This window comes from Sorex araneus, chromosome 11 (assembly GCF_027595985.1).
Source record: "Sorex araneus isolate mSorAra2 chromosome 11, mSorAra2.pri, whole genome shotgun sequence".
Classification (NCBI taxonomy): Eukaryota; Metazoa; Chordata; class Mammalia; order Eulipotyphla; family Soricidae; genus Sorex; species Sorex araneus.
The window spans coordinates 47,965,421-47,981,836 of record NC_073312.1 but is presented as its reverse complement, the minus strand read 5'-3'; the positions used below and the strand labels follow the sequence as shown (position 1 = coordinate 47,981,836).

The 16,416-nt window shown below is 48.1% G+C and overlaps 1 protein-coding gene across 5 annotated transcripts in view; it reads left to right on the top strand.

Annotated features, from left to right (window-relative positions):
• The window catches only part of MED15 (mediator complex subunit 15), a 68,293-nt gene that overhangs the window by 25,728 nt on the left and 26,149 nt on the right, over window positions 1-16,416 (top strand). For all 5 annotated transcript variants that reach the window (XM_055118821.1, XM_004607592.2, XM_055118823.1 and 2 more), the window contains exons 2-3: window positions 647-734; window positions 15,431-15,482. In XM_055118821.1, coding sequence (XP_054974796.1) covers window positions 647-734; window positions 15,431-15,482 — 140 coding nt within the window. The remainder of the gene's footprint in view (window positions 1-646; window positions 735-15,430; window positions 15,483-16,416) is intronic.

The window sequence follows — 16,416 nt, the reverse complement described above, 5'->3', positions numbered from 1 at the left end:
GCCAGCAGGCCCAGCAGGGCAGTGTGAGGGCCCAAGGATGCAGAGTTGCAAGGACTCTGTGGTACCAGGAATTGAACTGGATCCTTGAATGTGCCCTAATCCCTGTATTTTCTTCCCAGCCCACCCCCAGCCCCCACTGCCTTACTGAAAGAAGCAGACCCTCCAGAGGCCAGCTGGCCACTCAGCTGTGCATTTAAATTTGTGGTGCTAGTGAATGATCCCAGGCTTGGCCCTCACCCCCTGGAGCAAAGTAGCTTTGCTCCCTGGTGACTTTCCCATTTCTCCCTCCTGTCTGCTTAGCTGTCCTTAGCTGTCCTTCGTTGCTTTGTTGAGTGCCCTTCCTTCACACGTCTTCTCGACCCAGCCAGACTGGTGTCCCGGTCACCCAGAGGCAGCCACTATGTCGGGCCTGCTGCCAAGGGAAATGGTAGGGCTGCAGAGATAGTATAGTGGGTACAGCACTTGCTTTGCATGCAGCTGACCCAGATTTGATCCCTGGTACCCCACATTATCCCCTGAGTCCTGTCTAGGAATGATCCCTGCGTACAGAGCCGGGAGTAATCTCTGAGCACTGCCAGGTGTGGCCCAAAAGCAAACAAAAAGATATGCTGGTGTATTTTAACATCTTTCTCCCTTTGTGTTTCAGCGAGGATGCCATGAGAAAAGCTGGCGTGGCCCACAGTAAATCCAGCAAGGATATGGAGAGCCATGTGTTCCTGAAGGCCAAGACACGGGTAAGGGTGGGAAGGCCCCTGGCAGAGAGGCTGGGAAAGGGAAAGGGCGTGACACCAACTCTGGAACCGCTCTGCCTGGAAATTGGGGAGAAAGTGACTGTTCATGGATAGGTCATGTGCTCTGTTGGTTTTGCCTGCAGCACTTCATGAGTTTCCCTACATGTCTAGTATAGGGGTAGAGAGGGTGCCAGTTAGGCACCCAGCATGGAGGCCCAGGCTCACTGCCAGCACCCTCCGTCATGATTCAGTTCCATGAATCCTGTAGGGTGCTCATTTAGGTTCCAGCTGCTTCTGTAGAAGGGCTCATTTCTGACTCTGTCCTTGGCCAGAGGCCCTCAGGGAAAACTCACACGAGTCCCACATGGTCCTGGCATGCGGACCTAGAAGGGTTACTGTCCCTTTTATTAAGTAATGAAGGTGGTGCTCATAGAGACTGAGGGCCTGAGGGAGTCCCTGAGCATAGAAGCTTCATGTGGGGGGGACGGGGAATATTTTCACTGTGAACAAACTCTTGCCCTGGACTGGAGGCAGTGGGCAGGGCGGGGGGGGGGGGGAGTGCCATGAGTTTCATGTGACCTCCTTCTTTTCATCTCTGTTCTCTCTGAGGCAGATGTGTTTTAGCAAAAATGAAGCAGAATAGAGGCCGGAAGGGACTGATCCCTGGGGCTTAATTATGCTCAGAGCCTGCTCTTTAGCCCGCCTTGTAGCGCCAGTGCTGATTCTCCACCCATCTGTCACTCTGATCACCCTGTGCCCAGCTGTGGTACTGTCATTCTAGGACACAGAATTACATGCCCATAATTAAAAGCAGATGCAGGGTGGGGGCGATAGTACAGAGAGTAGGACTCTTGCCTTGCACGTGACAGACCTGGGTTTAATCCCTGGCATCTCATATGATCCCCTGAGCCCGCCCGGAGTGATCCCTGAATACAGAGCCAGAAGTAAACCCTGAGCATCACCGGGTGAGGCCCAAAAACAAACAAGAATGAAAAATGAGAGTTATTTATGCCCTTGATTAAATACCAGTGTGGATAAACCATATTTAAATAAGTCAGTTGGGGAAATTAGAAGATCTTATTGGATGTTTTGATGGTTTTTTTTTTTTTTTTTAATGGTGGAGGTCCCAGCTGGAGAAAGCAGGTTCTGAAGCAGGCACTGTCAAAATGGTCTTATCAGGGTCAGAATGCCCAGGTTTATGTCTGTGAGCATGTCATTGCAAGGATCCCTGAGAGCAGGGGGCACAGAGATGGACTGGGGAGGACTCTGCCATAAGTATATCTGAAAAACCTTTTTTAATTATACATACAAGGCTGTACTCTGCCACTAAGCCACATTCCTGGCCCTCTTTTCTCCCCTCGCTCTCCCCCTCCTTTTTTGTTTTTGTTTTGTTCTGAGGCCACAGGGCAGTGCTCAGTACTTATTCATGACTTTGCACTCATGGTTCACTCCTGTCGGGGCTTGGGACCATATGTGGTGCCAGGGATGGAAACCAGGTCTGCTGTGTGCAAGGCAAGAATCTGACCCTCTGTTGTATTGCTCCGGCCCCCCTCTTTTCTTTTTTGTTTTTTGCTCTTTGGGTCACATCCAGCGATGCTCAGAGGTTACTCCTGGCTCTGCACTCAGGAATTACTCCTAGCAGTACTTGGGGGACCATATGAGATGCCAGGGATTGAACCCGGGTTAGCTGCGTGCAAGGCAAACGCCCTACCCACTGTGCTATCACTCCAGCCCTTCTTTTCTTCTTTTTATCTTGTGCTTTGTTTGGGGGCCACATCTGGCTATACTAGAGTTTAGTCTTGCCTCTGTGCTCAGGGATCACTGCTGGCAGGCTTGGGACCCATATGGGATCCCAGGGATTAAATCCAGATAGGCTGCATGTACCGTCTCTTCACCCAGCCCACCCCCACCTCGTTTTCCTCTTTTTATATTAGCTTTATTGAGATTTAATTTCTTGAACACAAGTCACTCATTGATAATGTCTTTAGGATGGTCATAAGGTTATGCAATCATTGCTACACTCTCATTTTATTTATTTTTGGGAACCACATCTGGTGATGTCTTGGGAAGGGCCATGTGATGCCAGAAATTGAACCTGAGACTCCCACATGCAAATCATGCACTCTTGCCTTTTGAACAATCTAACTCTCACTTTGGGGGTGGGGGGGAGCCACACCTGACAATGCTCAGGGCTTACTCCTGGCTCTTAGAACATTTTCTGTAAGAAACTCCATACCCTTGGGGGCTGAGAAATGCTTGCCTTGCAGGCAGAGATGGGGGCTGGGTGCTTGTCTTGCATGCAGCTGACCTGGGTTGGATCCCCGCCATGCCATATGGGGACCACTTCATATGGTCTCGCAAGCCCTTTAGGAGTGATCCCTGAATGCAGAGCCAGGAGTAAGTGCTGAGCAAAGCCAGGTGTGGCCCAAAAAGGAAAGAAACTCTGTACCCTTTAGCAGTCACTATCTGTTTTCTCTCAATACTCAGTAACCCTGCTAGCTGTGGTAATACAGTATCTATCTTTGTGACTGACTCATTTTACTTAGCATTTTTTTTTTTTTGTCACACCTGGCAATGCACAGGGGCTATTCCAGGCTCTGCACTCAGGAATTACTCCTGGCGGTGCTCAGGGGACCATATGGGATGCTGGGAATCGAACCGGGTCGGCCACGTGCAAGGCCCTACCCGCTGTGCTATTGCTCCAGCCCCAGCATGTGTTTTTTGCTTTGGTCTGGCTTGGGACCATACCAGGTGGTGCTCAGAGCTTCCTCTTGGGTCTGCACTTAGAGAAAACTCCTGCCAGGGCCTTGGGAACCATATGGAGTGGCGGGAATCAAACCAGGGTAAACTTTGTGCAAGGCAAGAGCTTTACTCACTATACTATCTCTCTCCCTTCTCACTTGGCATCTTTAAAAGGTTCATTCATGAACCTTGTTGTATCATGTATTTTGCCCCTTTTTACTGACAAAATTTTGTTTGTTTGTTTGTTTTTGAGCCACATCCAGCTGTGCTCAGGGCTTACTCCTGGCTCTTCCCTCAGGGATCACTCCTGAGGGGCTTAGGGGACCATGTGTGTTACTGTGTCTACTGTGTGACAGGCAGAAAGCACCTTACCCACTATATAATCTCTCTGACCTGACATGTATACTGTTCTATGGCTCTGTCACATTGCTTATCCATTCATCAGTTAATGGACATTCAGGTAGTTTCTTTTTTGCCTCTTAAAATAACACTGCTATAAACATTGGTGTACCAGTTTTCTTATGGATATAATGTTTCCAATTTATCTTGTGTATATCTATGGGTGGAATTGCTGAATCAGATGATCACTCTATGGCTAGCCTTTAAGAACCTGCCAGACTATTTTTCAGGTTAGCTGTATGCAGCCCACTGTACTATCTCTTCAGATGCAGACATTCATTTTCATTCCGTAACACCTTCATTTCTATACCTTACCTCTGCTTAAAGGAGGTTGAGGAAATAAAAATAACTGCCTGCGGTGGTAGGAGATAAGGATAATATCAACTTCCAGCATTCCGTTTGGCATCCCTGGATGAGACTCCTCTGCATCAGTTCACACAGCAGCAGGCTGCAGGGACTTACAACTGGGGTCTTGCTGAACCTTCATTTATTTGGGTTTTTTGTTTGTTTTTTTTGTTTGGCAGTGGGGGTAGGGGGATGGGCCACTCTTGGCTGTGCTCTCAGGGATCATGGTGGGGTTCGGCCACATAGAAAGCAAGTAAGTACCTTGCTTACTGTACTATCTTTCCAACCCTGACATTTAGTTGCCTTACATTTAAATTTTTCTTTTGTTTTGTTGGGAGGCTGCACCCTGCAGTACTCAGGGCCTATTCCTGACTGCGCTTCGGCATCACTCCTGGTGGGATGCTGGGGACTGGACCCAGATTGGCCACGGACAAGGCACACCCTACCCACTGTATACTATTGCTCTGGCCCCTTAAATTTATACTTAAACACACCATCTCTACTGCACTAGAGCTTTTCTGTGGGGATCGTGAGGATGCTGCTCCCAGGAGCCTGACAGTGCTCAGTCAGCTAGGCAGGACCGTTCAGTGAGCCCCACCAAGCAGTGCTTCTTGGGCCTGACATTGCCAATGGCCACCAGGACCACTCTTGACATTGCTTGGGAGCCTTCAGGGTCACACCCGTGATGTGGGACTGGGGAACACCAGTACAGAGCCGGCTTTGCACTTGGGTCCCTGTGTATGCAGGCACACACCCCTGACTGCTGAGCTAGCTCCCTGATGCCTGCCTGCACTTTCTCTGTGTGCAAAGGTCTACAGTGTCTGTTGCAGTGTAGAAATACGTAATGCGGAGCTGAATTCCATTTGGGCCGGCTAAAGGTAAAGTGCAGGAACTAGGAAGGTTGAGAACATCAGAAGGAAAGATCACATCCTGGGTCTGGCACAAATTGCACCCAGCAAGAGAGGAAGAGGACACTTAATGTGTGTCTGATTTGAGGCAATACTTTCCTGCCTTCAGGCTTTTGAGGGGACCTTGACCAGATCTGAGTACATCTGTCCCTGTTTAGTTAAGAACAGTTATTCCAGAGACCAAGTACTGAGGCATGAGATGCATTCTAATTCATATCTGCTAAAAAGGCGTGGGTGCAGTGGGTTCATGACTAAGGCCTAATTGTAGGCAGCGCTTCTTAGCTCTGCTTTGTTTAAGGGTTTGACAGGCAGGACGTTTCCTGCTCCACCCTTAGTAAACACATTTGTTCAGAGTGGTGAATTCTTTTCTCTTTCTCTTTTTTAATAACAAAGTGAACAAAATATTCATTGCTTTTTCCATACTCAACTTCTCTGTAATCATGGCTCCCTTACTTTTTGTTTGGAGGCTGCACCCTGCAGTACTGTATTATTATCTGTATCTTTTGAACAGTTCTTGCTTCAAGGCCTGAGCCATGGTAGAAGGTAGGGTTCTCGACTTCCACACAGCCTACTTGGGTTCAGTTCCCTACACCACATACGGTCTCCTGAGCACCTCCAAAAATGAAAAACAGAAGCAGCTCCTTGCCGCTTATGAAATTAACAAATACCTGTTTTTTCCACCTTCTCTTTGTTGTTGCAGTGAAAGTAGGTCACACTTGTTTGCAGTGCCCACGCTTTGGTTGAATGCTCTAGTTTTGGTGTACATGCCCACTTTGGACTGTGGTGTTCACTTGCTATCACGTGCTTGGTTGAGGTTCTTCTTGATGAAGGTGCCTGCCAGCGGCCACATGCTTTAGTGGCGGTGCTTGTTAGTGGTTGCACACTGGGCTTCTGATAGCATGGATGGTAACGCTGCTGGGATTGCACTTTACTTGCATGGTGGTGCTAGGGATCCCACTCCTGGTTTCATTTCTGCAAGCAGGGGTTCTGCCAGTGAGCTACATCCCTAGTCCCTGGTTGTGAATTCGGATTGTCTGGCTTTCAGCTGTATTTCCAGTAGCATGTAGTAGCATGTAGTAGGTTTTGAAAAAAGCAGTCTGCACAAACAAGATCTTTGTGACTGTTTTCTCTTTTTCCAGTTTATTTGTGAGGAAAATTGTAGGGCAGATCATTGGTCGCATGGAGAGAAGTTGCTTCTTTCTCTGTTTTATTTTATTTTGGGGTCACACCTGGCCATGCTCAGGACTCACTCCTGACTAGGACCATACGGGATGACAGGGATCAAACCCAGGTCAGCTAGTGCAAGTCAGGTGCCCTCCCTGCTATACTCTCTCCAGCTCTTTTCTTTTATTATTTATATTTTTTGGGGCTTTCTTGGGAGGGCCACACCTAGAAATTCTTACTGCTTACTCCTGGCTCTGTGCACAGGGATCACTCCTGGCAAGCTTGGGGCTCATATGTGGTTGGTGATGGGGATCAAACACCAGTCTGCCACACTCAGGTTCTTTTCTTTTTATTAAATTCTATTTTTTCCATTGTGATTGCTTTTTTCTTTTGTGGTGGGGGAGGGTAGGGATTTGAGCCACTCGTGGCACTCTTCAGGGACTTGGTAGTGCTTGGGGGCCCATATGGGGTAACAGGATTTGAACCAGGATTGCAGACACAACTTCATGCTAAGCAAGCACTTTAAGCTTTCTACTATCTCTTCATCGCCTCTTACTTTTTAAAAAGATTTCAGCTAGTAAAGGACTTACACATTGCCAACCTGGGATTGATCCTTGGTACCATAATACCAGCCAAGAGCTCTGTCAGTAGTGATCCCCGAGCACAGAAGGATGAAGCCCAACCTCCCTGCCTACCAAATTTGACCTGGATAAGGAGTCCACTTCGATTTTATTTATTAATAGCTTTGTTTATTTTGGTTTGGGGGCCACACCTGATTGAATATCAGGGCTTACTTCTGGCTTTATTTATTTATTGCTTTTTGGGTCACACCCAGCAATGCACAGGGGTTACCTCCTGGCTCTGCACTCAGGAATCACCCCTGCCTGGTGGTGCTCACGGGACCATGTGGGATGCTGGGAATCGAACCCAGGTCGGCCACGTGCAAGGCAAATGCCCTACCCGCTGTGTTATTGCTCCAGCCCCACTTCTGGCTTCTTGATGAGGGATCACTCCTGGTGGCCTAGGGGGCCATATGGAATGCCAGGGATTGAACCCAGAACAGCCCTATCTACAGCAAATGCCCTATTTGCTGTACTGTTTCTCCAGCACTGCTGGGTATGTCCACAAAACTCACCTTCTAATTTCTCTCCATCAGAATAAAAAGATCCGTAACATAATTAGTCATTGGGGAAGTAGAGATCAAAACTACAGTGAGATAACACTTCTCATATAGCTGTAATAATAAAAGATGACAGACAGGTGTGTTGGTGAAGATGTAAAGAATCCATCTCATACATTGCTGGAAGGAACATAAAACTGTCACTGTTGTGGAAAACAGTATGAGTATGACTATTCCTCAAAAATTTTTGTTGTTGAGGCTGGAGCAGTAGCACAGCGGGTGGGGCATTTGCCTTGCATGCGGCTGACCCAGGTTCGATTCCCAGCATCCCATATGGTCCCCTGAGCACCTCCAGGGGTAATTTCTGAGTACAAGGCCAGGAGTAACCCCTGTGCATCACCGGGTGTGACCCAAAAAGCAAAAAAAAAGAGAAAAATTTTTGTTGTTGTTATTGCTTTTTGGGTCCACCCAGCGATGCACAGGGATTACAACTGGCTCTGCACTCAGGAATTACTCCTGGCAGTGCTTGAGGGACCATATGGGATGCCAAGGATCGAACCCAGGTCAGCCATGTGCAAGGCAAACATTCTACCCGCTGTACTGGGCCCCTCCTCAAAAAACTTAAGTCATGTATATCTGTATGTTCCCCAAAACTTGTACAGTGATAATAGCCACAGATCTAGACAACCTAAATATCTATAAAACAAATACCCCCACCCCCCCATTTTGGGCCACATGAGGTGATGCTTAGGGGTTATTCCTGGCTTTGCACTCTGGAATGACTCCTGGCAGTGCTTGGGGGAACCATAGGGGATGCCGGGAATCAGATCCAGGTCTGCCACTTGCAAGGCAAACGCCCTACTCGCTATACTATTACTCTGGCCCCAAGAACTGATTTTTTTTTAGAAGTCTGCAAATGGGAGCCAGGGATGTGACTCAGTGGTCAGTACTGTATGGCATGTGTGTGGCTCTGGACTTAATTCCAGGCACTGTATGGTCCCCTGAGCACCAAATTAGAAATTGCCCTCAAACACAGCCAAGTGTAACCAGTATGTGAATGGATGAGGGGGAAAATTAGTTTATTCACACAGTGGAATGTTATTTGCTACATAAAAGAATCAAACAGATACAATATGGATGAACTTTGAAATATGCTAAGTGAAATAAAAGTCATTGTATGTTGTTAACATACAAAAGGCTTGTATGTTTTAAAGATTGTGTTTTTATAAAATGTCCAGAAAGGGGGCCAGGGATGTGGCTTAGTGGTCAAGCGCATGCCTCGCATGTACAAGACCTGGATTCAATCTCTGGCACCAAAAAGAAGGGAAAAAAATCCAGAAAAGGCAAATATAGAGTGACAGTACATTTCCTGCCTCTGTCTCTTACCGGAAACTTGGTGGCTCCTGTGTTTGGGCCCAGGATTTTGGCCTCTGAGCCCTGGGCTCTGTTTTAAAGGTCATCATTTCTTTCCTTGAAGCACATGTTTGCAGCTGAGTACAATCAACCTATTTCCTGTAGAACTTTGGGAGTCCCAGCGCCTTCCTTTGATTTCATCTGGTTTCTCTTTCTTTCATTCCAAGCTGCTAACCCACAAAAATCTCGTGTCTCTTGTGTATGTTACAGGGCTCTTACCATCAGAAAAGCCTTCCAGAGAGCTGCCTGAATATAGTGATCTGTATTCCTGGCTTCTGTGAGATCTGCAGAGGGGGTTCATGAGTCACATGCCTAATTTATTTGAGTCTAGCAAAATTTACCCAGCTGCATCTTGATCTTCTCTCCAGAGTACATTTTCCTGACAGCAGATCTCCTATTTTAGTATTTTTGTGCAGTCTAGTTTGGGAATTTCCCAGCTCATCAAATCTAGGTTTCTTTTTGCTTAACTCTTCCCTTAATTTATCTTTTTCCTCTTTTTTTTTTTCCGCATTTTTTGGGTCACACCCGGCAATGCTCAGTGGTTACTCCTGGCTCTGCACTCAGGAATTACCCCTGGCGGTGCTTGGGGGACCATATGGGATGCTGGGAATTGAACCCGGGTCGGCCACGTGCAAGGCAAATGCCCTACCCGCTGTGCTATCTCTCCAGCCCCTATCTTTTTCCTCTTAAATGTTCTGTAAGCACCAAGAAGCAGAGAAGCCAATGCGTGCTTTGAATTCTGTTCAACCAGATATTCATTTTTCATTGCTTACACAGCTGTAGGATGCAGTCCAGCTAAAACTTTCTGCCACTGTGTAAGAAGGATCCTCCACTTGGTTCTAATAACACATTCCTCATTTCCTTTGAACCCTTAGAACCATCCTTAATGTTCCTATTTCTACCAGCTTTCTGTTTTTGGCCATATTTGTATCCTCTACACTGAGACAGGCTTTTTCTCCCAGGTACTTGCTTCCTTTTATGTCCTAAGTAGCAATATTTTACACCCCTGTTTCTGCCAACCGCGTTCACTGTTGTCTGACTCACTCCTCTTGGACCTTTATTTATTGTGGACTAGTTGTTATATCCAAAGGGCAGAGAATGCACTGATCTTGGTAGCCAGAGTACATCTAGGGTGGTGCTTTATATATTTCGGGCGCCTCCATTTCCCTACCAGGCCACAGTTTGCCTGACTTTCTAGCTTGCCTTTTTTTTTTTTTCTTTTAAATTTTATTTTTAGGGCACACCCAGCTGTGCTCAGGACTTACTCCTGGTTTTTTACTCCTGGATGGGCTGAGGCAGGTGGGCATATGTAGTGCTGGCGATTGAGATTGGGTCAGCCAAGTGCAAGAGAGGTGCTTGCTCCACCCGCTATAATATCTTTCCAGTCCACCCCCACCTCTTTTGGTTTTGGACTTTTCTTGGCGGTGCCCTCGGGCTGTACCTGGGTCACTACTTGAGGGACCGTGCAGTGTGGAGGGGGGGCTCCCACATTCAAAGCTGGCACTCTGCCCCATCGGGCGCTCTCTCTGGTCCATGGCTCTGCTCTTATATAGATCGTCATTGGATACTTTATCTTTTCTTTTGGTGGTGGGCGTGTGATTGTGTCCATGGTGCTCAGGGCTTACTCCTACTCCTGGCTTCTGTTCCGAGGGTCATTCCCAGTAGTGCTCAAAGGGCCATAATGGTGCTGGAGATCAAACTGGGTTTGATCGCATGCGATACAAGCGCCTCAGCCCCTGTGTGTCTCTCTGGCCTGCATAGTTGCATCTTTTTTTTTTTTTTTTTTTTTTTTTTGCGTTTTTGGGTCACACCCAGCGATGCTCAGGGGTTACTCCTGGCTTTGCACTCAGGAATTGCTCCTGGCAGTGCTTGGGGGGACCATATGGGATGCCGGGGATCGAACCCGGGTCGGCCGAGTGCAAGGCAAACACCCTACCCGCTGTGCTATCGCTCCGGCCCCCGTATAGTTGCATCTTTTAAGAGGGAATTTAAGTACTACTTGTTCTGGCTTTCTGTATTAGATGTTGTAAAGAAATGGTTTTTGTTGTTGGTTTTGAGGTTTTGTCTTTTGTTTGCTTTTGGGCCATATTCAGCAGTGCTTAGGAATTACTCCTGGCCCTGCAGCCAGGCATCACTGCTGCTGGGCCCGAAGGACCGGGTGGGTGCTAGGGATCAGACCTGGGTTGGCTGGGTCTGCAGTGTGCAAGGCAAGTGCCCCACCTGCTGTACTGTCTCTTTGGCCGTAGGAGGTGTGTTTGTTTTCCTTTTCTGTGACTCTTGGTGCCTCTTATTGCAACTCTGTGGTGGCTCCAAGTTGTTTTGCTTTCAGGTCAGAATTGGCCCTTACCGGTTCCCGTTTATAAGACACAGATACAGCACTCAGAAGGCACTTCTGGTTCCTTTTTAGAGTGAAATGTTTTGTCAGAACAGTGCTGTTTTAATTTTTTCATGTGACCCCTTTTCTCTCTAGCAATGAAATACTAGTGAGCTCCACCTGAAGCACCTCAGATTTACTAAGCATTGAATTAAGCATTTAATTTTTGGACATTGAGTTTTGAGATGCTTTTTGTTAATGTCGCGTTTCTGTGTGTGTGTGTGTGTGTGTGTGTGTGTTTTGTGATCCCTATATTTAGTTACAGTTTAAGAGAGATAACAGAGGTTGGGGTGCTCGCCTCACATGCAGCCGACCTAGGTTTGACCCAGGTACTGCTTATTCCCCTGAGCCCTGCCAGGAGTGACCCTGAGCACAGAGACAGGAGTAAGCCCTCAGCACTACCACCTGTGACCTAAAAAAAAAACAGAAAGGGAAGTAGAAGTCAGCGTACTCAGTGTGGGCTCTCAGCAACTTCTAGCTTCTGTGCCTTTTTGTGAATAAAGGGAAGAAATCATAATTTTGAAATAACAGCAACCTCCATAATTTTACACTGACATTTCTAAATCAGATTTATCCTTATAAGACTTTTGCTTGGATTTAAAAAAAAAAAAAAGACTTTTGCTTGGGCCAGAGAGCTGGTACAGCAGTTATGGTGCGTGGCTTGCATGTGACTGAGTTCAGTCCCCTGCTTCCCTTGTCGTTCCCGAAGTGCAGATCCAGGAGTAAGCTCTGAGCACTGCCAGGTGTGGCCCCAAAACCAGTAATAATTAAACCCATTCAGAATAAACAGGTCAATATTGGGGCCAAAGAGGTAGTACAGGGGATAAGGCATTTGCCTTGTACATGGCTGACCTGGGTTCAATCTCCAATATCCCATATGGTCCCCCAAGCACTGTCAGGAGAAATTTCTGAGTGCAGAAATTTATGAGTAATTTATGAGTAACTCCTGAGTATGCCCCAAAATGAAAAACAGCAACAAAAAAACCCAGTATTACCATTAGTGTAAATAAAATTAAAATGTGAAATAAAGTGGAAGATCTTGGCATTAATCCCTTTTTTTTTATAAAAACTCCTTTTCTCTTCCTCTCCTCCTTTCTTGGGGTGGAACGAGGGTGCATGCACTCGTCTGCTGTGCTCAGAATTGGTGCTCTCTTCTCTCTCAGTGGTCAGAGAACTCGCCTCTGGTGTGAAACGCACAGGTGGGAAGTCATCTCATACCTCTGGAGTAACCGCTGATTTACTAATTTGGCTTCTCTGCCTGACATTTCTCCCCCACCCTCCTTTTTTGGACTCATATTTGGCAGTGCTCCAGAGCTACTCCCAGTGGTGCTTGGATCCTATAGTGCCAGGATTTGAACCCAGGATTCCCACATGCAAGCATGCGCTCTAGCCCATTGAGCTATCTCCTTCGCCTCTTAGTTTCTTTCTGTAGCCAAAAGCAAATATGTGTATTCTGATTTCCTTTCCCCCCTATGCTTTTTTTTTTTTTGAGGGGGGGCGATTGAGTCACTCCTGGTAGTGCTCAGGGCGCCATATCTGGTACCAGGGATCAAACCAGTGTTGCTGTATGCAAGACAAGTGCCCTACCCACCATACTATCTCCCGGCCCCAATTCTCCATTTTCAAACAGAAAATAGTATGGAGGGCCAGAGAAAGAACTCTGGGATAAAGCACATCACATGCTTATCTGCTCTACTGTCTCTCCAACCCTCAGGGATGCTTCATTTTAAAAGTGTCAGGTGGTACAGATTGGGTAGCTATAATTTGAGGTTATATAATCCTAAACCATTTTCCTGGAGCAGTTGCAAGGAATTTGGAGTGCTTTTGAAGCGAAAGTCTACCAAAACCTGAGTAGATTGAGGCTGGGAATTAGTCCACTCAGGAAGCCAAATCAGCAAGGGGCAGTTAGGAACCCGGGGAGCAAAGCGTTCTTCCAGGGGAGGGAGTCCTGTGGTCTTCAGTAAGTTCTTGCAGCAGACCCACGGGACTCAAGCTCAAATGTTCCCGGATGACCTGACCTTGGTGCGAGAATTTCAGAGCTGTATTTAACCCACAGGACATTCTCCTGGGGACAGTGTGACTGCGTTCTGTGCCTGCTTCCCTGTCCTATGACCACTTTCCTTCCCTCCTCCCCAATCTGCCGGCAGCCTCAACCAGGAGTTGACGGTGCTGGTCCACCTGCTCTGCTGACATCTGCCCCTCCAGCGCTTAGCCCTCGGTCACGTTTCTGTGCAGGGGTTCTCTGGAGGCATCATCCAAGCCTCACCGACTGTCTTGTATATGAGGAAAAGTATCTAGTCGCTGGGCCAGAGAGATAGTGCAGGGAGTCAGTCATGTTCCTTGTATGCAGCTGGTGCTGGAGGCCCAAGCATCACAGGGCCTGAGCAGCGTCATGTATATGGCCCTCATTTCAAACTGCCGGCCTGGTTGGTCAGGAATCACCAGGAGGGGTCCCTAGGCCTCCTGAGCACCACTTGGAAGCATCAACCCCACCCCAGAGACACATCTGCTTCCTCTTACCCCTTAGGAAAATGTAGAAGACACAGATTCTTCCCTCCTGTTTTTTTTTTTTGTTTGTTTGTTTGTTTGTGATGGCTCAGGTTGGTTGCAGTGCTTGCGCATTTGATCGTGGTGCCTGCTGGGATGAGCCTGCACACACTGGGGAGTGCATGGTTTTGGCACTGGCACCAGGGATGTCACATGACCTCCTGTTGGGATTGCACTTGGCATATGGATGGTACTGGAACTCGAATCTGGGGCCTCATGTCTGCAAGGCAGACACCCCACCACCTATTCTCTTCAGGCCCTGTGTGTGACCCCCCTCCCCAAATAAATAGGACTTCTTAAGTGCCCCTGTGCTCCCCAGAGCCTCCCTCTCCCTCTCTCTGCTGCCTTTGCGTGTAGTCACTCAACTTTGCCTTTCTGTGCACTCACTCCTCTGCCCATTCCCTGGCCAAAGGAAAAGTGGAGTTTGGAGATAGGTGTGGGCTGATAAAGGTTTAGGAGGCTTTCCTAAAGTCTCACCCAGCAATGCTCGAGGTCACTCCTTGCTCTGAAAAGACTCCCAGTGATACTTGAAAGTCCATGTGGGATGCTGGGGATTGAACCTGGGTCCGCCATGCGCAAGGCAAGCGCCACCTGCTGTTCTATAGTTCCAGCGCCCAACTAAGAAGTGCTGTCAGCACTCCCTCTTGCCTAGCTTCCCACTGCTCTGAGACTTCTATTTTACTTTTTCCCCTGCCTGTGTTTTCCTGATAGTCTCAGTAGTTTGTAGGCTTGTGCCCCAAGGGTAATCCCGACCAGCTGGGTTGTATGGGTGTCATCGGTTAGCCTGCCTACTCCTGTAGCAGGAGGGCTCTGAGAGCAGGAAGAGAGCAAGGGTATAACATAACATAACATAACATAACATAACATAACATAACATAACATAACATAACATAACATAACATATTATATTCAGATTCCCAGAAGTTAGATTGTAGCTCACATGTCTCTCCTTGACCATGGGGAAAACTCCCTGGAGTTAAGTGTCCTTGGTTGCAAAGAGGACAAGTCAGTGGGAGGTGGCCCTGTTGGGCAGTCCCAGAACATGGCAGCCTGGACAATAAGGGCCTTAGGCAATGACCTTCCCCTGCCACCCGTGAGTGGTGCTGTGTCCTCCTCCCTTGCCTGTGCACTGTGCCGCAAATTCAGATGAACAGAGATCTTCCCAAAAGAGCACCGCCAGGGCATGGGTCCAGCCCTGCTTGCAAAGACAGCGTCAGCAGTGAGAAAGCAACAGGCTGGAGCTTTAAAAGCGAAAGTACTTTGATACAAATAGTGCAGAGACAAAAGCGGCCTGCGCCTCCCTCCTCCGTCTCGGTCTCCGTCTCCGCTTGCCTGGCTGCCCTGTCGGCCTTCATCCTCTCATCCTCTCTGTGAAGGACTGGGTCTGAGCTGGCTGACTTCTGTCTGGGTGAGCGCTGGTACCAGTGTGGAAGTGGCAGCCATCGGGAACTTCCCAGTGTCTCTTGTTTTGTTTCTTCCTGCCTTTTGTTGGTCTGCTCATAGCCAGCACTGAAAACTTTTTTCTGAGAGGTGGATTCCAGAGGGGCCTCGGAGTCTCTTTGGGGAGGTGGGGGGGTGGTACTCAGCTGGCAGCCCTCAGCTGGGGGGTGGGAATGTGAGGGCGCAGGAAGGAGTGGCCACACCTCTCTGCATCTGGAGCTAAATTGCTTCCTGTTTTCACTTTTAGGACGAGTACCTTTCTCTTGTGGCCAGGCTCATCATCCATTTCCGAGACATCCGTAAGTAAAGTTTTACCCTCTTGAGTGCTTGTGACCGTGCGAGGCTGGCCCTGTCCGCGAGTGCAGGCTTTCTTGGCTGCAGTGCCTGGGTCAGAATGTCCGTGTGAATGTTTCTGCTCTCTGGGAGTTCTTCACCACTTTTCCTTTTTTATCCCATGGTTACCGTCCTCTGGGCAGTAAGGCCTCAAAAACACTGAATTTGGCATAATGGGAATGTTTGCTTCAAAGTCTTCGAAACTGGATTGCCTTTTTTCTTTTTCTTCTTTTTTTTTTTTTTTTTTTTGCTGTCCATTTAATCACCTTTTTTCAAAGGACGGATGCATTGATCTCTGGACACCTTTTAAATAAGTAGTTTACTGTGGAACACAAACTTCCTTCCCTCTGTTTGATTTTATTGTCCCGTGGAGGCTTGACCTGACTGTATATTTCTGTCATACTCGGAGCTTCCTGAAGTCCACCTGGGCCTTGGCCCAGTTCACTTCCTGTGATCCTGAGGGTCCTCGTGTGGCTCTGTCAGGCAGACCTGGCAGTAGCTGGGGCTCCACGGGAATGTGTCATCGGGTCAGGGTTTCTGCTGTTTTTGTGTGTATAAGCAAGTAGACATGGAGTGTTCTGGATGGCTGCCAGCCCTAAAGGAAACTGGGTGTGGCCCGCCCTGGCTTCCAGCAGCAGCGCCTCCTGCCTGTCTACAGCCAGTGCCCTTGGGAGATGGGCTCCTTCTGGTGCTGCCTGCCCTAGTCGGCACTCAGCAAGCCCAGCCGTGGCTCGCCTGGGACTGTAGTGGCAGTGCGGCCTCAGTGTCAGCGAGACACCAGGAGAGCCCTAGTGCACCCATGTGATCAGCAGATGACCACTTTTTTTCCCCCTTTTGGTCTTGTATTTTTTTGGGCCACACCTGGCAGCGCTCAGGGCTTACTCCTAACTCTGTGCTCAG